Source organism: Lissotriton vulgaris, chromosome 2_2 (assembly GCF_964263255.1).
Source record: "Lissotriton vulgaris chromosome 2_2, aLisVul1.2, whole genome shotgun sequence".
Taxonomy (NCBI): domain Eukaryota; kingdom Metazoa; phylum Chordata; class Amphibia; order Caudata; family Salamandridae; genus Lissotriton; species Lissotriton vulgaris.
The window spans coordinates 149098369-149121843 of NC_141688.1; the positions used below are offsets into that span (position 1 = coordinate 149098369).

At 45.0% G+C, this 23475-nt stretch overlaps 1 protein-coding gene across 1 annotated transcript in view; it reads right to left on the reverse strand.

Moving 5' to 3' along the window:
• Window positions 1–3911: 3911 nt before the first annotated feature.
• The window catches only part of LOC147729167 (uncharacterized), a 66531-nt gene continuing 46967 nt past the window's right edge, over window positions 3912–23475 (reverse strand). Inside the window, exons 4-5 of the mRNA XM_086959802.1 lie at window positions 7131–8415; window positions 3912–3931 (exon numbers count right to left, since the gene is read on the reverse strand). Of these exons, the coding sequence (XP_086815928.1) occupies window positions 3912–3931; window positions 7131–8415 (1305 nt within the window). The remainder of the gene's footprint in view (window positions 3932–7130; window positions 8416–23475) is intronic.

A 23475-nucleotide genomic window follows, 5' to 3' on the forward strand; every position in this document is an offset into this window, starting at 1 on the left:
ATCGCAAAATACCACCAACTTCAGGTTGGTGATAAATTGTGATTTCTTTGAAAAATACACTTTTTGGTATTTTTCAAAGTGCCATGTGGGTCACATACATGCCCTTAGGGCATGTATGTGGGCCACATGTGCACACATGTTAATTTCAGGGGTGCAACAGGGTGTCCTATTGACACCCTTGCAACCCTGAAATTGCACTCTCAATTTGCGATTCTCTAATTGAGAATGTTTTCCAATTCATTTCTATGGGGCTTCTAGCCCATAGGAATGAATGAGAAGGTATTCCTTATTTGCAAATCTTAATTTGCGATTCGCAAATGAGGAATAATTGGGATTTGCAAAAAAATGTGCTAATCCTATCTACATTTCGTTTTGCGATTCTCTAATTGCTATTCCCCCAAAAATCGCAATTTGAGAATCGGAAAACAAAAATTACCTACATATGGCCCTATATGTTTTCATTTCAAGGTGTATGATCACTCTCGTGGGAGGCTCGCGGGTGGCTAGCGGAGGCTTGTGAGATTGTAGAGTAATAAAAATTGTTCTACTCTATTGTATAGATAACTTTTTCTTGTGGTCAGTTAGTATCAATGCTAATCTTAAATCATAAAGTCAGTACAGTATGTATTTTGCATTAAATATTTAGTTTACACATGTAAATGCTATTGCCACCTGTCAAAGGGTTCTATCCCTGTCAAAAATGTATAGCCTGTCAATAGCAGCAAAGTCCCCACCTATGAACTTCGTGGTCTCCAAGAGTCCAAGAAGATCAGAAAGTTCATGAACTGTAATACCACAAATACAGTATACTGTTTGGTATGCCCCTGTCAACTCCGTTACATGGGAAGTACTATTCATTCTACAAAGATGCGGATAATAGAGCACGAGAGCTATAGTCAATCGTGATAGTTCGTACCCAGTTGCCAGACACTTTGAGCTATATCATAATAGCAACAGAAATCTATTGCAATTTTTTTGTCTGGAACATGTCGCACGAGAGGTGGGTGTGGCTGACAGAGTTGAGACTTCAACAACTTGAATGCAGATACATCATTGACATGCAGACAAAGGCCCTGAATGGGCTAAATAGCACCACAGAACTAGCAATTCGCCCATAATTTCCAATCAATGAGAGCATACACAACAAGACTGGGAAGCACATACAGGCTAGATGAGGCTCACTTACCGATAGTACATTATCACGTCCGCACAAGGTGTAGGTAGACAGCTATATAGGAATAGGAATTAACCTAGACTATTGGAATGCCTGAAACCTATGTTTTTTTCAGTGAATTTCTAAAGTTTTTTAAATGTGAATTTCTAACTAAAAAGTCCCTGAAACCTATGTTTTTTTCAGTGAATTTCTAAGGTCTTTTAAATGTTAATTTCTAACTATAATGTCCCTGAAATCTATGGATTTTTTAGTGAATTTCTAAGTATTTTTACATGCTAATTTGTAACTATAACGCAGTAGTCGAGTTTGCAGAGTGGTGCAGAAGGGGGCCTGGGCCTCTGACCAGTGCTCAGGAATTCAACTGCGTAGGAGAGGAGGTACCAGGAGGGCTACTTGGCTCCCAAAGTCCCTCAAGAGTAAAGTGGACTGCAACACCCAGCCAGTAGTGTGCCAGGAGGTGCGCTTGCAGAGTGGTGGAGAAAGGGGGGGCATGGCCTCTGAAGACTTCTTAGCAATCCCACTGTATGGGATTTACTGGAGGTAACAGGAGGGGTAGTTGACCCCTAAGGACATCTTTGGGGGCCAGGACATCCTTGGGGGCCAACTACCCCTATGATTACCTCAGTAAGTCCCACACAGCAAGATAGCTAAGTTCTCCCTGGCCTGCTCTTGGAAGGGGATTGAAGTCCCCTTTGCTGCTTGGGCTCCTTAGGGGCCTACTAGCCTAACTGTTACCTCCAGTAAGCCCCACACAGTGGGATTGCTGAGAGGTGGACACAGGCCACGCACCCGTTCTCCACAACACTGTAAACATGCATCATAGCACGCTCTTGGGTGGAGGATTACGTGCACTTACCTCCTGAGGGTCCCTGGAGGCCAACTAGCACTCCTGCACCTCCAGTAAGCCCCCCAGAGCTGGATTGCTGAGAATGGTCAGAGGCCACGCCCCTATTTGCACCACTCTGCAAACGCGCCTCCTGGAGCACTGCTGCTTGGGGGATAAAGTTCACTTTAGTCATGAAGTCCTCAGTACACAAGGGGACCTCATCCCCCCACCAGCAGTGCGCCAAGAGGCGCGTTTGCAGAGTGGTGTAAAAAGGGGCTTGGCCTTGGACCACCTCTCAGCAATCCCACTGTGTGGGGCTTACTGGAGGTATCTGCTGGGCTAGTTTACTCAATGCCCCTGGGAGTTGGTGGTCCCCGGGGTAGTGGGGGTTGCAGGAGCCCCCCACAATTCTTTATTTGAATTGAAGCCCCGGGGAGGTGGCGGTCCCTGGGGCTGCGGGGAGCCACGTGCCCTCCCACACATTATTGAAAAATGCCCTGGGAGGTGGTGGTCCCCGGGGTCCCGCATAATAATTAAATATTGCCGCCCAGGCCTGGCCCACCCGGGGATTTAAAAGAAACAAAGCGCCTGAGACCGTGCCTCGATTTTTTTTGGGGTCGGGATTCGCGCACCCTACGCTATTCCTGCCGAAAATATTTTAAAACATTTTTTGTTTGTCCCTGGGGGGTCCCTATGGGTGTTTCTAACCTGCCACCTTTTCTTGATTTTTATTGTTTTCTTACCTTTTTGCTTGTGACTCGGTTCACAAGATGGCTGCTAACACTTCATGATTTGAAGTGTTGGTAGCCAATCAGAAACAAGTTCGAGATCTGGAGGGTTCAGCCAATCAGATCTCACAATTCTCAAATCTTGATATCTCCAAATGTTCACATTTCTCAAAAACTACTGAACGGATTTACACCATTTACAGTACAGAGTGCTTTCTGGACCAAACTCTACCCTTTTGCCAAATTTGGTGTAATACTGTTCAGCAGTTCGGGCTGTAGCTGTGTCTAAGGTTTCCTACGGAAATTAACATGAAGAAAATACGTTTTGGGATCCCCCGTTTTTCTCGTACCCACTTGACGAATCTCCCTAAAACCTTTAAGACAGGAGCTGACCGGAGCTGACTATTCGTTTTGAACATTTCGTGAAGATTCGTCAACAGGCGCCAAAGTTATTGGCAAAAGAAAAAAAACTTTTTGAATAGAAACAAGGTTCCAACTATAACAACCTACTGGAGACTGCCAGTAGGTAATATATATATCAGCTTACAATCCTGCCTCTCCAACTTCCAAAAGCAGGCGCTGACACAATAGTATTGAAATCAATTTCTTTTTATGTAATGGAGAAACAACACAGACAACGTGTTCCAGTGGAAGCCTCCACCTGGCTCACTATATATATATATAGGAGGAGGAAGTGGCATGGAATGTCCAAAATCAACAATTCACCCAACACATAGTAACCTGGAAAAGGTTCATTGACGATCTATTTATTGTGTGGGATGGGACCACAAGTGATTTCCAACAGTACTTTAACATCTTGAACAACAGTACACCATGCCTGAAATTCCCATATGAATCCAGTAAAAATCGCGCAACCTTTTTAGACACGGAAGTGTACATCAAGGATAATGAAAAATTTCCTAGCTATCGTAACGGAAAGTTTCAATTCTATTAAGGACAAGGAGGCGAGGATTATGCAGTCCTTTCTTCTCTTTATTTAAATAGCAAATTTAAAGTGGACCAATAAGAAAACTTTTACATAAACTTCAACTCCCATGAGCACATGGGCCACAGTGTCCATAACAACTGCCATCCAATCACGGGGCTGTCCACTGTATAATCGGTCCTGACATCCTTTCCTCTTCCTCTTCTTGTCTGCGAGGAAAGATTCCCAGGGCGTACATCATTCCTTCTGGTCTTGTCCTAAACCAATATGAAACAACCGTTATCCTGATTCTTTTCCGTATACGGAAGCAGAGAAAGCAATATACCGAGTTGCATAACCAGGTAACATTTGAAAATGTCTTAAGGGAGCTCAGAATAATCACAAATGCTCCAAAATCCTGATAATGAAATACTTCAACAATTTCACAATCAACGTGAAACAAGTACAGTTGCATTAACATTATCAAACCCATTCAAAAGACTTACTTACCGAAACTACGGAGATTCCGGGTGGGTGAGACCCTCGAGTCTCGAGAGGGATAATCCTCGCCTCCTTGTCCCTAATAGAATTGAAACTTTCCGTTACGATAGCTAGGAAATTTTTCATTCTATGTCAGGACGGAGGCGAGGATTATGCAGGTTTAAAGCCTGTCCACCACCAATTCTGCTGCACCATAGATGGGTTTGAAGTAAAATTTCTTGAATGTGGACTCGGAGGACCAGTCCGCTGCGGCCATAATATCCTCTAAGCGGCCGCCTACCTGAATAGCCTTAGAAGCCATTGCTCCTCTCGTGGAGTGAGCTCCAAATCTGGTCACGTCCACCCCCGCCTCGGTCATGATCCAACGGACCCACCTGGCGATGGTTGGAGAGGAAACTGCTTTGAACGGTTTCTGCAAAGCAATGAGAAGTTGACGTTCTCCCGGGAGGCGGTATTCTGACGTCAAGTCCTCATACGCCTTGAGGCACCGTACCACACAGAGCTTGGGTTGGTCTGGAAAAAAAGGGTAAGATACCGACCTGATACTAGTCTTTGTTCTTCTAGCCACCGTAAAGGTGACTCCGTCCGGGGTGAACGCCCGTGCAGTAATATCCAAAGCCCTAACATCGGAGACACGTTTGCACGAAACCAAACAGAGCAAGATTGCCAACTTGGCAGATAACTCCTTTCTGGTGAGATATTGATTGTCTCTCCAAGAGCAGAGGAAACGGAGAACGATATTGACGTCCCAGAGGGAGTCATATCTGGGCTCCGGGGGCTTAGACAGCCGGGTACCCTTCATCAGTTTACAAACCCAAGGGTGTTCACCCGCCGGTCTCCCATCGATAGGGGCATGCCCAGCCGAAATGGCTGACCTGAAAGAATTGATAGTCTGATAGGCTAGTCCTGAATGAAATAACTCAGCTAGAAAATTCAAGATGTAGCTAACATCTGCCCCCACGGGATCGGTGTGTCTTCCCAAACACCAACGACACCACCGTTGCCAAGCCGAGCGGTACCTTTTGATCGTCCCAGGAGCCCAGGCTCTGCGGATGAGGTCCTCAGCATCTGCCGAAAGTCGGCCGTCCTGCCAGTGTCCCCTGAAATCTTCCATGCCATGAGTCGCAAGACTCCCTGGATCACCAGAGGATGAGGCTCCCCCTGAGGGTTCGAGAGCAACGAAGGGAACAAGGGCAGTAGAATGGGACAATCCCATGACAGTTCCAACAGAGAGGGGAACCACGCCTGAGCCCTCCAGAAGGGCATCACCAAGATCATGGAAGCTTGTTGACGGCGAACCTGAGTCATGAGAAAGGGGGGAAACGCATACGTTTGTTCCTGAGCCCAATCCTGCAAGAACGCGTCGACCGCTGACGCTTCCGGATCCGGTCTCCAACTCACGAATCTCGGGAGTTGACGATTGAGCCGGGATGCAAACAGGTCCAATGAACATGGACCCCACCTGGTCATCAAAGCCTGGAAGACTGATCGTTCCAGTCGCCAGTCGCAGAAATCCTGGAAGTGCCTGGATTGCCAGTCCGCAATGGAGTTCTGCCTGCCCGGCAAGTATTCCGCCGTCACCGAAATCTGTTTCTCCAGACAATAATGCCAAAAGTCCTTCGCCAGGTTCGCCAAGGCTTGAGAACGTGGTCCGCCCAGGCGATTGATATACTGTACTGCTGACACATTGTCCATGCGTAGCAGAATGCAGCATGATACCGTGTTCCGTGTTAGGGAGCGCACCGCGAAGGAACCCGCCAGGAGTTCCAGACAATTGATATGGAGGTGAAGCTCCTCCTCCGACCACAGACCTCCCATCGTGATGTCGCCGCATCGAGCACCCCCGCCCGCTCTGCTGGCATCCGATTCGATGACCAGGTCCGGGCTGGAACCGAAGATCGCTCTCCCGTTCCACGCACTCATGTGGTCTATCCACCAACGCAATTCCGTCCTCGTTTCCTCTGTGAGGGAGATAAGTTCGAAGTACGTGAGCCCCCTCCTGAGGTGCAGTGCCTTTAATCGCTGCAGGGCCCTGTAGTGAAGAGGGCCCGGGAAGATCGCTTGGATTGAGGAGGAGAGGAGACCCACGATGCGAGCCAATTGGCGTAGAGAAAACCTGTCCTTCCGGAGGACATGGGAGAGTTCTTTGCGGATTTTGGTTACCTTCTGAGAGGGGAGGCTGAGAGAAGCCGAGACCGAGTCTATCTGGAATCCCAGAAACGTAATCTGAGTCGACGGTCGGAGAACGGACTTCTGGACGTTTATCACAAAGCCCAGATCCTGGAGTAATGCAATAGTCATGTTCAAATCCATCTGGAGACGTTCTGAAGATTGATTCATAATCAATATATCGTCCAGATAAATGATTAATCGAATGCCCCTCTCGCGAAGGGTCTCCGCCACTGGACGAAGGAGTTTCGTAAAGCACCATGGGGCCGATGATAGGCCGAAGGGTAGGGCTTGAAACTCGAAGGTTGTGTCCTTCCAAAGAAACTGGAGGAACCTCCGGTGTGGAGGGAAGATCGGAACCGTTAGGTAGGCGTCCTTCAAGTCTAGACGCACCATCCAGTCCCCCTGGAGGAGGAGATCGCGTAGTAGATGGATCCCCTCCATCTTGAAGTGGCCGTACACCAGCCACTCGTTGAATTCCCGTAAGTTTATTACCGGGCGAAAACCTACGTCCCTCTTTTGGACTAGGAAGATGTTGCTCAAGAAGCCCGCCGGGTGTAACCGTGACAGGCGGATCGCCCCTTTCCTGAGTAGATCTGTTACCTCTTTGTCGATCAGGAGTCTGTCTTCCGAAGAGAAGACGAGGGGACGAGGGCGCACCCTCTGACGGGGAGTTCTGTAGAATTCTATCTGGAAACCCCGCACCGTTTGGAGAACCCAAGGGTCTGAGGTGATCCTGCACCAGTTGTGAAAGTGGTTCTGTAACCTCCCCCCTAAAACGGACGGGGAAAAAAGGATAACACTCACCCGATGGACCTCCAGGTGCATTGGCTCCGCCACGGTAGCCCCTGCCGCGCCCTTTGCCGGCGCCTCTACTGGGATAGAAATTTCCCTGTCGGCCGTCGTTCCATCCATTGTTACGACGTTGCTGGTTTCTATTGTTGGGGCCTTGCTGCTGCTGGCGGCCGGAGGAGCGACCCCTACCTCTTCCGGCCCCTCCAAAAACCCGTCCGGGAAAAATCTTTTTAATTGATGTTTGTGCCCTGTCCAAGGCAGAAAAAGTAGTGACAAACGTATTCAATTCCTTGATAAACGGTTCGCCAAACAGTTTGCCCTGTGCAATGGGTCCTGCTTCTGAGGTGGCCAAGTCACCTAACTTGGGGTCGATTTTAATGAGGAGAGACCTCCTCCGCTCTGCCGCTAATGCACAATTCGCGTTGCCCAAAAAGCATAGGGCTCTCTGGGCCCAACCTGCCACGATCTCCGTGGACATCGTGGTCCCCGACTCTTTGGCCCTCTCGGCCAGCTGGATAATCTGAGTTATAGGTCCCACTGCGTCCAGGAGCTTATCCTGACAGTTGCGCCAGGAGCGGTCTATACCCTTCTTGGGGTCCCTCATGAATTTGGCAAAAAACGCGCAGAGCTTTTCATCAATATCCGGGGTGATTGCCACCCTGCCTTCCAATTTCGGGCGAGGGCACTCACCCCGCATGCGGGTCCTAACCTCCCTCTCAAGGGGTTGGCGAACCTTGCTCGCAACATACTTCGCCACCTTAGGATCAGGGATCCACTCCGATGATCTGGGATGGTAAATTCTGGTCGGATCAAACATGTCAGACTTATCGTCACCCTCCTGGGATTCTGAGGAGTGAGAGGCCGGGCGCCAAGGGCGACCCGAATAATCATCCTCATCCCCTGAGGAGGCGTCGTCATCAGTAACACCCTCTCCCTCCATGGGGAAACCATCCTCCTGGTCCGTGTCCGGGGCGACCTCGTCGCCATTTTCTCCGGGGTAAAATCCCTCCCGGCAGGGTATATTCTTCAACGTCCGCGCACTCTTACGGAAAGATTCTCTAAGGCGATCGAATTCTTCCAGGTGCCCCGCGTGACGTTTCCCTGAAACTTTGCCACCACCCTGCCCTCCTTTGGGGTCACGGTCGCCAGGCGCTGAGCCCCCAAACACCCCGGGGATGCTCTGGGCGAGTGCGTCCACTCTCTCCCTCAGCGGCGCTAGGACAGAGTCCAACGCCTGCGAAAGCGCGCGACCAACCGCAGGTGGTAAGGGTTGGGAGACACAAAGCTCCTCCGCCTCCTGAGTGGAGGTATGTAATTGTTCACAAGATTGCATTATGGAGGGTGTGAACACCTATCACCTCTTAATTTACTGAGGTAGCCCCCTCGCCGGTGTTCAGGCCGTAATTAGCGTGACAAATATCAGCCAACCTGTCAAGACAGGTGCGGTACCACTAGGCGGCCACCAGGTGGCGTAGCGCCGAAGTCCGCGTCAATTTCAGCCAAGCCGAAGCCGGTGTCTGGCGAGGGTTGGTGAGGCTAAGGGAAGACCAGCCTCAACGCGCCTGACAGCTCGAGCGAAGACCGCAAACGCAGCCCTTCACACGAGGTGGGCGCCCCACAGAGTCAGGGAAACGCCGAAGCGCGCTCCACACGCTCCGCGATCCAGCGGCAGAGACGGCGCAGGCAGCGCCTGTCGCTCGTCAAAAACTGCCGAATGAAGCGCTGACACACAGCGTGAACGATGTAAACACAAGGCAAAGCCACAGAAGCAGAAAACTGCACAGGTTAAACACTATATCAATAAACAGCACAACACGTCAGAAAAAATGTGAAATGACTTATCTGACGAGCAGAGAAGAAAGAGGAAGAGGAAGGGACGTCAGGACCGATTATACAGTGGACAGCCCCGTGATTGGATGGCAGTTGTTATGGACACTGTGGCCCATGTGCTCATGGGAGTTGAAGTTTATGTAAAAGTTTTCTTATTGGTCCACTTTAAATTTGCTATTTAAATAAAGAGAAGAAAGGACTGCATAATCCTCGCCTCCGTCCTGACATAGAATCATGTGGAAACAACATTACACCGGAAAACCACGCCCACAAATGCGACTCTAGAGGCCACAAGCTTTCATCAACCATCATTAATCTCCAGCATTCCCTATGGGGAATTCCTCCGCCTGAGACGGATTTGTAGCGAGGAGGAGGAATGGAAGAAACAAAGTGCAAATACCATCAAACGCTTCCAGAAAAGGAAATATTGCAAAACAATAGTCAATAACTGTTGGGAAAGAGCAAACCAAAAACAATGGTCTGAATGTTTGAAACCAAACGACAAACAATTAACAACAGAGGAAGAACCAATAGATTGATTCTGGATTACAGCCAGGAATCGAATAAAATAAACCATATAATAAAGAAAAATTGCAAAATCCTGCAATTGGACCCAACCATCGGAAAAAGAATGGGCAATCACCCAATTGGGACCTATAGGGGAGCGAAAAATCTTCAAGACCAATTATTCCACAGTCACTTCAAGAACATAAACAAAAAGAAATCATGGTTAAAAACATGTGCATTTGTCAAGTGTTATAACTGCAAGGCATTTGAAATTGCCAAACCCATCAGGGAAGTACCAATCGCAAATAATAAGATTTGGAAAATACGAGAACTAATAACATGCACTAGCCAGTACACAATCTACATGATAGAATGCCCCTGTAAACTCAAATATATAGGGAGCACTATATGTGAATTGAAAAAGCGAATATTAGAACATATTCGAGCTAGGGTACATAAAGACAGAAGTAACGCGGTATCAAAACACATGGAAAGCCACCATGGAGGAGATTGGAAACTCCTGAAATATTGCGGAATTGAGACAATGAGCCTATCTGACAGAGGAGGTCACCGGGAAAAACTTTTACGTCAGAAAGAATCAAGACATATCCTGAACTTCAGAAACATGATTCCTTTCGGTTTGAATCAATCAGAGGAACTGTACATACATCTATAGTAAAACCTTAAATTAGAAACTAGAGTTCCCTGGTCCTCAACATCGTTTCCCTCCCCTACAGAACTAAGTTAGGGTTTTAACTTTCACTGAAATAACAACACCCCTCACTAACCCCTGCCAAATTTGAAACCCACAAAACACATAACTATGAAAAAACAGAACTATCACAAATGAAATTTCAGAAATTTCGAGTCAACCCACTGGAGGGTATGAGTAACTCTGTAAAAAATTACATACAACGTGATATGTCAATAGCGACTCCTTACGAACCAGAAGGAGGTGCAATAAATTCAAAATTTATTAAAAGGGACTATTTTTGAACTACAGATGGTATCAAAAAATGTTCGCCCACTGGAGGGCAAGAATTGTGTTTACCTATATATGTGAGCAATGTTAAATGAGTACATGGTAAAAATTATGAATATATGTTGAGAGGTATCAACAACAAGAATTGAATGTAGCTCACAAACTGGTCACGAACTACATTGCCCAGAATTCCTAGGTCACTGAACTTGGACTCAGGAATCTGCCATGTCATGTGTTTCCTGTTTGGGGAGGGTTTTCCTATTGTCACCTGATTTTTAAAAAAAAAATTATTTTAAAACACACGAGAACAGAGTAACAATTTAACCGTGATCAAGATAGCAGAGGCTATCGAAACGCGTTAGTTATGTCTGTGCCAAAATTGAAATGGATTTAAGAATAAATTAATCGAAACTTGATCGAGGAGTTTGGTTGGTGTTTGCGGCTCCGTGTTTTCTTTTTTGGAAGAAAACGTTGTTGGAATATATATATATATATATGTAATCGCAAAGTTTGCCCTAGAGCTTGGGAGGTCACGCAGCTTGGAATTTCACCATCCGGCATATAAGTAATTCGCCCCACATGGTGCCTCAATTTGATATTGTGCCTGACGCGTTTAAATGCCCTGTGCATCTCATCAGAGGCGGCTTCAATTCACAGTTGAGATTGGCCCTCTTTTATTTTCATGGTTGCATGCAGGAGTTTTCTATTACCCTCAGTGGGTTTGCGCAGTTTATGCAAATATTGTGATGCATGCTGGGAGCTTGAGTCACTTGGTTTCAGACTCGAGTTCCAAGGGAGCCTTCGCTGTTATTTCCCACTGTAAAGTCATATCAGCCTTTCATTTTCCTTATAGGATTCAGCACGATGCGGAGCGTTTCATTCAGACGAACTCCAAACGCTGTTACACCACAGACAAGTTCGTTGGCACAGCCTCTCTTTTTCTCGGTTGAGAGATGGTGCTCCTCCCGCGACGGGGCCGCCGCTTGACATGTAATCGCAAAGTTTGCCCTAGAGCTTGGGAGGTCACGCAGCTTGGAATTCTACCATCCGGCATATAAGTCATTCGCCCCACATGGTGCCTCAATTTGATATTGTGCCTGACGCGTTTCGATGCCCTGTGCATCTCATCAGAGGCGGCTTCAATTCACAGTTGAGATTGGCCCTCTTTTATTTTCATGGTTGCATGCAGGTGTTTTCTATTACCCTCAGTGGGTTTGCGCCGTTTATGCAAATATTGTGATGCATGCTGGGAGCTTGAGTCACTTGGTTTCAGACTCGAGTTCCAAGGGAGCCTTCGCTGTTATTTCCCACTGTAAAGTCATATCAGCCTTTCATTTTCCTTATAGGATTCAGCACGATGCGGAGCGTTTCATTCAGACGAACTCCAAACGCTGTTACGCCACAGACAAGTTCGTTGGCACAGCCTCTCTTTTTCTCGGTTGAGAGATGGTGCTCCTCCCGCGATGGGGCTGCCGCTTGACATGTAATCGCAAAGTTTGCCCTAGAGCTTGGCAGGTCACGCAGCTTGGAATTCTACCATCCGGCATATAAGTCATTCGCCCCACATGGTGCCTCAATTTGATATTGTGCCTGACGCGTTTCGATGCCCTGTGCATCTCATCAGAGGCGGCTTCAATTCACAGTTGAGATTGGCCCTCTTTTATTTTCATGGTTGCATGCGGGTGTTTTCTATTACCCTCAGTGGGTTTGCGCCGTTTATGCAAATATTGTGATGCATGCTGGGAGCTTGAGTCACTTGGTTTCAGACTCGAGTTCCAAGGGAGCCTTTGCTGTTATTTCCCACTGTAAAGTCATATCAGCCTTTCATTTTCCTTATAGGATTCAGCACGATGCAGAGCGTTTCATTCAGACGAACTCCAAACGCTGTTACGCCACAGACAAGTTCGTTGGCACAGCCTCTCTTTTTCTCGGTTGAGAGATGGTGCTCCTCCCGCGACGGGGCCGCCGCTTGACATGTAATCGCAAAGTTTGCCCTAGAGCTTGGGAGGTCACGCAGCTTGAAATTCTACCATCCGGCATATAAGTCATTCGCCCCACATGGTGCCTCAATTTGATATTGTGCCTGACGCGTTTCGATGCCCTGTGCATCTCATCAGAGGCGGCTTCAATTCACAGTTGAGATTGGCCCTCTTTTATTTTCATGGTTGCATGCAGGTGTTTTCTATTACCCTCAGTGGGTTTGCGCCGTTTATGCAAATATTGTGATGCATGCTGGGAGCTTGAGTCACTTGGTTTCAGACTCGAGTTCCAAGGGAGCCTTCGCTGTTATTTCCCACTGTAAAGTCATATCAGCCTTTCATTTTCCTTATGGGATTCAGCACGATGCAGAGCGTTTCATTCAGACGAACTCCAAACGCTGTTACGCCACAGACAAGTTCGTTGGCACAGCCTCTCTTTTTCTCGGTTGAGAGATGGTGCTCCTCCCGCGATGGGGCCGCCGCTTGACATGTAATCGCAAAGTTTGCCCTAGAGCTTGGCAGGTCACGCAGCTTGGAATTCTACCATCCGGCATATAAGTCATTCGCCCCACATGGTGCCTCAATTTGATATTGTGCCTGACGCGTTTCGATGCCCTGTGCATCTCATCAGAGGCGGCTTCAATTCACAGTTGAGATTGGCCCTCTTTTATTTTCATGGTTGCATGCAGGTGTTTTCTATTACCCTCAGTGGGTTTGCGCCGTTTATGCAAATATTGTGATGCATGCTGGGAGCTTGAGTCACTTGGTTTCAGACTCGAGTTCCAAGGGAGCCTTCGCTGTTATTTCCCACTGTAAAGTCATATCAGCCTTTCATTTTCCTTATAGGATTCAGCACGATGCAGAGCGTTTCATTCAGACGAACTCCAAACGCTGTTACGCCACAGACAAGTTCGTTGGCACAGCCTCTCTTTTTCTCGGTTGAGAGATGGTGCTCCTCCCGCGACGGGGCCGCCGCTTGACATGTAATCGCAAAGTTTGCCCTAGAGCTTGGGAGGTCACGCAGCTTGAAATTCTACCATCCGGCATATAAGTCATTCGCCCCACATGGTGCCTCAATTTGATATTGTGCCTGACGCGTTTCGATGCCCGGTGCATCTCATCAGAGGCGGAAAATGCTTGTTCTCATATTAATGGCTAGTTTATTAGTCACGGCTCACAGCCCATCCTCCTAAGCCTTGTGTTCTTGCTGCCAGCATCTTTAGGCCTGACAAATGGCTTGAAGCCAAAAAGCAGTTGCACTCTAGAATGTAGCAATAACATTCAAGCCATCACAAACCAATTCAAAGGCCTTAGTAACAGATTTCATGGGAAAGCACCAGTAGTTTTCTTTTTTCGTGGTAATATGGTTCGTTGGGGCAGTTTTGTTTTGGCCAAAACACAGCTTGTGTGTTCATTTTATTTGCACCTTCGTACTTTTGAGGCTTGAATTGTTTTGTACTAATGTTGTGGATATTTAGTGCAGTCATTACTCACTGTCAGAGTGATGTTCTAGAATACTCTACGTAAGGTAACTGTGCACTTGCAGTACTCAGTGACCTAAATAAAACGTTTTGCCTTTGCTTAAGCCGATGGTTTTGAACTCAGCATTGTTATTTCAAAGTCTGTTATGAAGTTCTCTGCTTATACTGAATAAGAAGCTACCTACATCATTATATGAAATCTCTTTATTGATATCATAACTACACTTTCACAATTGCCTTATTAACCTTCTTGCTTTCTCAAATTTGCTTGAAAATGGCCAATTTATCCACTCCTTTAAAAAAAAAATCTCGAACCCCCCCTTGGGACTGTCGGGCTCGCTTGTTATGCTCGCTCGCCACAGTTCACTCATCCCGAACGTTTAAGGCCTACAACTTTCATATTTCACCAGCCTGACCACTGCTATCAGGGGATGCCAATGGCCTGGGTAGCCGGATAAAAAGGGGAACAATGCCAGATTAATTAAGAGGCAGGCCCGTGACATTGTAATGATATGCAGAAGCTCAAGTCTGGGACTGCTAATATTTTGCAAAAACTACTGGATGCATTTGCTTACTACAAGGACAACCTGGATCTCATTACTAACTTGAACAAAACTACTATAATATTCTGTGGTCCTAGACCCTCAAAGCTGTGTAAATTTTCAATTGGTGGTGTGTTCACTGAAAAGACAAATAAAGTTTCCTAACGGGGTGTTCATTTGATTCCCAAGGTTTGTGGTTCCAGCAAAGAGCCACAAGGAAATCGCTGTTTGAAAGCTCTATTGAGACAATTTTCAGATTTTCCAAAACCCTTGGACAAAAATCTCAGAAATAAATGTGTTTATTTTACAAATCTAAAAGTGTACTTGTAGCTACCTACGGAGCTGGTGTTTGAGGCCATTTGAACAGTGGGGACTTGCCGCTCGTCGAAAATCATTTTTGAAAATAGTCTTAGCCCTCCCATCGAGTTGCTCAAATTTGCCCACAGGGAATTGGGACACAATAATGTAGGGAGTTTTATGAAATTGGGTAGGAGGATTCCTACTAAGGATCCCTTGCTTAGCTAAAAATTGCATGTAAGGCTGGTGTTTTGGTTTGTAACAGGGATTCTCATGAAGGTACAGGGATCAATGCTTGGCCCGGGGAGGTCTCTAAATAAGGCAGTCTTGTTGATCAGGGTGGCTGGCATAATGTCCTCTGCCCCCCTGACAGAGTCATTTCCTAAGGAGTTGTCCATATTTATGATTGACTTTTCCAGCAATATGGTGTAACATATGCTTACATACTTTAGATAATATTTATTTTTAAAATTGCAAGAAGTTGAGTAAATGAATAAAATATGCTTATCATTTTCATATATTATGCAGTAATGAATTTTCATCCCGGTTACTCTTCTAGAGGTGTGTTAAACCCTTGGCGCGTGGGATGGGGGGGCTTTCCGCGCGACACCGCCATGCTCGTGATGGAACCACTCCATCACGAACCGCGGGCGCGCTGTGCTTGTGACGGAGTGGTCCCTCACGACCCCACTCGCTCATTAGAACGGCGGCACAGGCACGGAATTCCTGCAGCGTGGGCGGTGCGGCCGCGCCGTGACGGAACCACTCCGTCACCAGCACAGCGCGTCCGTGGCTCGTGACGGAGTGTTTCCGTCACAAGCACGGAAGGGATTAAAGGAGTGATTGAAAAAAAAAATACAAATGTGGTGTACACCCACTCCCATGTACCTGTATCTGTATTTGGAATTCACAAATATTTCTAAATGCACTTCTCATATTTCGCATTCAAACAGGTCACATCGTAGATGTACTGGTGTAAGCGCCACAAAGTTTGCAAACATGCTCAAGTTACCCCAGTTTATGCATGGAGAAATATCAAGTGTGGGAATATAGTAAAAGAAAAAATATTTCTGAAGCCAGTTTAAAACGGTAGTAATTTCCTAACCTTTACAAACAAGTTATTAGACCTGAAATTCTTGGTGTGGTATTCCCTCAAACGTTTTGCCTTCAACCCTCCTGTTTGCTGAATTAATAGTCGTTGCCTTTAGCAATCTGTGTACTTTACCACTGCTAAACAGTTCTAAAGTGATTGGGATCTCTCTGTCAAACATAGTAAAATTGGACTACATCTAATTGGCACATTTAATTTACTTTACCTGTAAGTCTCTGGTAAACTGGCCTACATGTGCCCAGTACATGTAAATTAAATGCTTTTAGTGGCCCTGCACCACTCATTGTGCCACTTTCTAAAGTAGCACTGTAAAACATGTATCAGCCCTTCGCCTGCAGCCTGAAGTACAGTTTTAAACTGACATTTGGTCCTGGCAAAGTAAACCTGTTGCCAGCCCAAAAGCTTATTTTTTATTACTTATAAGTCACCCCTAAGTTAGGCCATAATGGCTCTTAGCACAGGGTGCCTTTTATTTAAAAGGTAGGACATGTGTACTTAATTTATACTTGACCTGGCAGTGAAAAAGTAATTTTTCACTGTTGTTAGGCCTTTCTCTCCCATTAACTAAAACTGTGTTCTATTATTACATTTAAGACATGCTACTTTGGATTGGGAACAGACAGAGACAAAGGCAAGCTGTTTACACTCAAACTAACTGTAATTTAAAGTCCTCTTTAATGGTGAAGTCAGATTTTAAGTCACAATTGTGAAAATGGCACTTTAAAAATGTTGGTATTTTATTGTCCCAACCATTTGTACCATCTGCCAGTACCCTCAGTCACATGACTGTGAATGGCTCTATTGTTGGGGTTCTTATATTGCTTCCCGACAGCATCACAAAGGGGACTTAGGTGTGGACAGGAGAGTTGTGTCTCCTGTACACAAAAGGTAATCTGAGACCAGACCTATCCTTCCTTTTGTCACCCTAGACGGTTTGGAGCAATGACAGGGACAGGGGAAGAACTTTACAGAACCAGATGTGGGGATAGGACAGGGAATCCTCCTACACAAAGGGTGGCCCCGGGTATAAGTACTGGACCTCCAGAGCCACTCATCAGAACACACCTGGACCAGTGAAAGTTTGAAGGACTGGCCTACTGCCAGAGGACTGCCCTGCTGCTTGAGGACATTACTCTCTGAGAAGGAAGATTGGACCTGCTTGCCTTCATCCCAGGCTACCCAGAGTGACTCCAAGGATCAATTAGGTGACCTTCTGTGTAAAAAACAGGGACATAACAAGCTACAGAGGCCTCCCTGCAACTGCCCAGCTGACCGGCTACAACTAAACCTACATGAACCTGCAATTGTACCTGTCTGAGCCCTACTTCTGGCCTCCGCTAGAGTGAGTCATGATCCCCAAGATGTGCCCCCCAGGTATTCGACCCTTGACTGGCATCAGAGAAAACTACTCCTCGCTTAGCTAAGAGTTCCATCAAATATGGCACCAAGCTAAGAGCTTCATCAGAACTGATGCCGAGTGAGCAAAAGCCCCACAAAGCTTTGCAGCACAGCTGAAAGCTTAACCGGAACCCACACTGAGTGAAAAGAAGCAAATCTCTGTAAAGCCTCACCGCACAGCTGTGCTTCATTGGAACTGACGCTGAGCGACAAGAAGCCTCAAAAAGCAGAGCCAGGCAGACCTCCTACCAGGACATAAAGCACAACTCCCAGTTGGTCAAACTTGGCCCGTTCCTGATGAGAGCTCCATCACATTCAGCCTGAACTTGTGGTTTTGTCCCGAGTGAGACCAGATACCCTTAGTTTGGGGTTTGTGTTTTAGGCACTACGTTTACTTAAAATGTATATAAAACTCAAAACCTTTGGTTCTACTGATTAGATTTTTGTCATTCTGGTATCATTTTATTCATTTAAATGTGCCTACTATTTTTGAATTGGTTTGGGAATATTTCTCCAGTTGTGTTTTTTTAACTTCATTACTGTTTGTGTACTGTATAAATACTTTACACATTGCCTCTTAGTTAAGCTTGACTGGTTTAAGGCCAAGCTACCTGAGGGTTAAGCACAGGTTAATTTAGTGACTTTTGTAGTTCACTCTGGCAAGGATTGTGGTTGATGAGTGAGATGGCTTCCTCCACCCTCAGCCAATAACACAATTTCTTACAGGAGTAATGTATGCAATGTGTTAGGCCTATGAAAACAGGTGTTGGGTTTTGCTGCACCGTATTGTTAAAGATTGCAGGAATTGCTGTTAGCATTAGCTGAACGTCATTATATACTTGGCAGCCATCTTAGTTAGCCATGTGCTCGCCCTGTGCTTTCTCCCTCTTCCAGAGCCTTGCACATGCTCAGAAAGGCCTAGCTGTCAAAATGCATCTGCTCTTAATTTATAACTGTCAGGCTATTCTTGTTGATGTAAGGAAAAATATCTCTCCTCTCACTTTGTTGAGCAAACAAATTTTGTATAGCCATATTAGTCAGTAAGTATTCTTGTATGTGCCAGGACCTTCCCTTAGTTTTATGCTGACTATGTTCCTCTGCCTCTGCAGCCTTAGCTGAACTTCACTGGCTCCCCCTGAGACAGAGAGTGAAATTTAAGTCTCTCTGCCTTGTTTTTAAAAAGCCCTTCACGGGATAGGATCTGTGCGTATGCGCAAAAAATTCGATTGGTACGTTCCGACAAGAACATTGCGCTCCTCGTCGGCGAGATTAGTGAAGGTTCCTAGGTTTTGCAAGGTCAGGTCGGGGGGCAGATCCTTTGGGGTGGCAGCGGCTAAATTGTGGAACAGCCTCCCTTGGGAAATCAGGCAACTCAGGGAGCTCCTTCCTTCAGAAAAAGTGTAAAAACTTGGCTGTTCCCCAAGATTTAGTGGCCGGTCCTTGTTTTTGACTCGCTCCCCCCTTGAGCTACTTTAGCTCCAGGATGCCTGCTAGGTGATAGTGCGCTTTATAAATTGAATAAATAAATAAATATGTAACCTATGCATATATAAGGCCCCTGTTCTCTGTACTCCTTTGAATGCCTCCTACAGTGACATGAGGGTACTGTGTGATGCAATCTCCCTCATGTGAGGTTAATAAATGCATTGTTTTTATATTACAGCTTCGTTGCCAATTTCTTTTTTGTTGGTTTAAAGGACCAGGTGTATCAGTGAACCCCTTAGAAGGTTTTTATTTCTTCAAATGGCACCCAAAACATGGACCTCATCAGAGAAGCGGCTATCCAAGGGAGTGGTCTTGATGGGAGACAGGAATCTACTGAGGAGGACAGGACAGGAATCTACTAAGGAGGTACCCTGCGCATGGAGATTCTCTGCCTCTGCAGCCCAGCATATTTCTGGTCTCCCTGATCAGCTCCTCCAAATGTTTGCTGCTCCCGACTGAGAACCTTTTTGGCGTGAGTATTCTAACAACGACCGTTAGGTCATTCAGAACTTGGCAGTGAGAGGTTGGAGATTTGTGTTTGGAAAGGTCGTCGACATGTGAGTTGTTTTGTTTTAGCCAAAAATCTTGGAACTTTCTTGGATATATATGAATTGCAATTAATATAGACAGGTAATTAGGAAATTTTTCTCTAACTTTTTTAAAACTTGAATGGCACACATTGCGTTAAGTGCCACACTGCGAATAATATTGTATATGCTGCAATATTATTGGCATGCCTGTTCTTAGCACACTTCGTAGAATGTGTTGCTTTCTTGGAGGTACCAATATGGAACTAGAACGGAATCAGGTGGCTCCCCAAGACGGGATACCTAAAATTGTTGAAATATAGTAAAAAAGATATTTCTTCCTTGGTGACCAAGTACCCCATGGAAATAAATATTTACATAAAAAAGGACCCTGATCTGTGCACTTAGTAATGATATGCAGAGTGCTTTTTGAGTGTTCTGCCAGTCAAAACTGGAACATTTGGTGTATTTTGGCTTCTTGAAAATGGAACAGACTTTGGGCTGTTTTGGTGCACTTTTTTTAACTACTTTTGAGAAGTTGTTCTTGTAAATATGACTTACAATTAATATTTACAAATGGTTTGGTTTAAGTACAGTCTCTGGGCTGTCTTTTGTTTCTGTTCTAAGTGTTAATTTGCGGGTTAATTGTGTTTTTAAATTACTATGTAGTTTGACACCAGTGGTACTTGTGCGAGTGAGTAGCGATTGCGTTCTTTGTGCAAGAATGGCTAGCCTTAAGCGCGCTGTATTGTGTGTTCTGGGTGTATGACCACCTTCTGAAAATGTCTGGAATGAGCTCAATGTGTTTTTTTTGTCATCATTCTGTTATGCAAAATGTCATTTAATTAATTACATATTAAATAAAAAATCCAGAAATGAATTATATAACATATGCTAAATAGCTGCACGCTACCATTAACATTTACAAAGTAAGAAACTATACATGTGTGCAAATTGCCTCAATGCTAAAGATAAAATTAGAATTCAGATTCAATAGGAATAAAATAGGCCTCATTAAAAGGAAGGGAACAAATGAAATTGTGTGCTTTGCAATAACTAGGACTAAAATACAAAATGTCAGAGCATTCTCCTCAGACACATTATATTAGATGTTTAAAGGCATTCACATCATCTGAGTGAATTGGTTGTTGCTGAAGTAAACCCGACATTACAGAACGATAGATTTGTGCCGGCTCGAAAGATGTGAGAATTTGACGCCTGGTGGTCAGAGCAACAGCTGCGTCAATAATACATGGCTATTCTTGGTCCCAAGCCACAAGGAAACTGCTGAGTCAACTAGATTGTTAAGTTAGTGCAAACACGGTATAAAGGCGTGCTTTACAAACTGCTTGATTTAAAAAGTTACAAAAGACAGTTTAATTATTTTGGATAACAAAGAAAAGTTAAAAGGGATTTTCTTTCTTAATGCCTTTTTAACCCGTTCCGTGCTCCTGTCGGCCAACGACCGATGGCTGCCCTCCCTCCCTGGTGCTGCGAACGGGCAACGGCCGTCGCAGGCCCGCCCACATTTTAGAACACCCACACCGCGGCGGAATTGCCGCCGCGGTTAAGGCATTATTAAGCACATCCGTGGTTCTGATGTTAAAAAACGAACTGTCCTTTAAAAAGTGGAGCAGACTTTTCACGTTTCAGTAAGGCTTCTGTGCTGAGGTTTATAAATGAGTACATTTTAAGGCAAACATGAATGAGGCTTGCTTTTTATATGTGCAACCATCAAAAGGATTGGTGTTATTAAAAAAAAAGGGGGGCATTTTGATTATATGAAAAAATAGTTTATTAAAAATAAGTGCACTAAATTTGTTTTTTAATCTCTATACTGCCTAATAATCATACTGTGAACTCCTAGGATCAAAGTTGAATTTAAGCAGCGCTTTATCGCAATGGGGGGAACTAAAATGTGCAGGTGGGGTTATCCTATTGAATAAAATTTTCAAGAGATAGCAGAATGTGTAAGTCATATGCAGAGATAGCTCTGCCATGTATATAGCACTAATGGTTTTAGCTTAAAGATTACTGTGCAAGGGCTGAGATAAGGAGGCAATGGGATTTTAGTTTGAATTCATTCGCCCTCATGTTACACTATTACAATTGCTAAAGGAATTGGTGGTTAGTTATTAATGTTTTCTAGCTAGCTAAATGTGCTATTTACCTCCTACAACTTTGTTTATGCCCAGTTGCTACAAATAGGGGTTAATAGTTTTGACAGAAGTGAAACCTGTTTCAGGCTTCCTACTGTCGAAATGGGGGAAGGAGGTTAGCTCCTCTACAAATTAAGGGTAGTCAAATGTATTTTTTCTCTCTTTTTCTCACTCTCTTTTAAGCCTGTCTAAATTGTCTAGGAAACAGCCATGAGACATTTGGCTATTCAGTAATACTGTTTTAAAAATTGTTAGCATTAATAAAATGAATAAATAAATATGCTATTTTACTGCCCATCCTGTCTGATGAAATTGTGAAAGGATGAGTAGTCTAGATTGCTGTCCCCTTAGTTGACCTTTTAGGGGAATTAGACGTGGGTAGTTTTTGTTCTAAATTTCTCAGGTGATAACACCATTATTGTTTATGGTATTCTCATGTTATATGACAGTCTTTATTAGAGCTGATTTTGCATAGTTTGGATTGTGAAAAGTAGAATGCAGGCTAGACACCCATGTGATCCTCAGCAAACATTTTTGAAAAGAAAATATTGTTTTATAAGAATTTGTTTGTCACAACATGTTCTGCTGGTGAAATGTATGTACCCACTATATTGACGTTTTTAAAAAGTTCTTTATGTAATAGGAATCCCTGTTAAATTAGCAGTTTTAGATTTTTCCTGAGGCACCTATAACATGAGAGCATGCTCCTAAGCGCACAATGTAGGTGCTTTTATTAAGAGAAATTATTTTAGAAGTGTCTGCAATCCTGTACAAGTAATGCAAGGTTTATGAGTAAAAGTGTAGAACATTTCCTTTTTTCTTGAGGGTTCTTCAGATGAATAATATAGGAATACACAAATGGAAGGATTTGGAGTGTGTCTGTATTGTTTTTCTTTTTTCCTCAAAATTTAGTAAATGAACACAGACTTCCTTAGGTGTTTCAAATAGTGTAATAGGTTCAGGGTTTTTACTCTCAGATAGATGAAGTGGTTCTTAGGGGGCTAGCTAATATATGGGGCGTCCCAAGACTAGGAAGTATTCTGAGACTATCCTCTCTGTTGATAGATTATTTCTGTGCTTTGTCTGAAGACCTTTTGTCTGTCCACCAATAGATATTTGCTGCCTTACAACCATTGCCAGAGGGGTCCGGACATCAGATCCAGCCTGGGGAGTGAGCACCAGTTCAGTTTGAAGCCCACAAATCAGAAAGAAGAAGTCGTGGATCAAGTTTTTGATGCCCAGCTGAGAGTCACTGACCGACAAGGATGGCAAGGAGGCTTTTGCTTGAGGTGACCGCTTTTGAAACAAGGGTTGCAGGGTTGTTCAGAGATCCCAGCATCACATCTTTGAGTCCTGGTCCCAAAGTGAATGAAAGTTTGCACCTTTGTTTGTTGATCAAGAGTGCCTGGGCATACTGGATAATCTTTGGCCCCACAAAAGAGCAGTTCGCCAGCAGAACAATACAAGAGTTAGGGAAGGACTTGGATTTAGGGTACAGGTGCTGAGCCTTTGGTGCCTGCTAAATCAAAGTGAAGAAAACTGGTGCACTGCCTGAGACACTGAACAGGATAGTTGAGGGCATTTGCCCTGGGGGGTGATTGCCCTATCCAGAAAGAAAGATTTTTTTTCTTCTCAAACTGGCCCGTGATTCCTGAGTTGCGAGTTCTGCAGCTCCACCGTGGGAACAACAAGAGCCTGCCTGTGAGGCTCAAACAGAAACAGGGAGAATATCCCCTCGGGCTGGCTGTACAGCGGCTTCAATTTCCCAAGGACTTCTTTTTCTGTTAGTAATGTACCCCTTTAGTCGTACCATTTTTGAGGAGGAGCATCCCTCTGCGGTCCCTCGTCCTAATTCCCATGGCCCTGTGTGGCCCTCCTGGTCCACTGGAACCAGGATTATTTTTTACTATAATAATTGATACTCTAGCCCTCATAAAAAGAACACTGGAAAAGTCTATTGAAACTGTTTTTTACATAGAATTGGGCTAGAATGTTCTAGGATTTGCTTTTTGCTTAGAGTTGAAAAATATTGATGGTTCTGTTTGTAATCATAGCAATT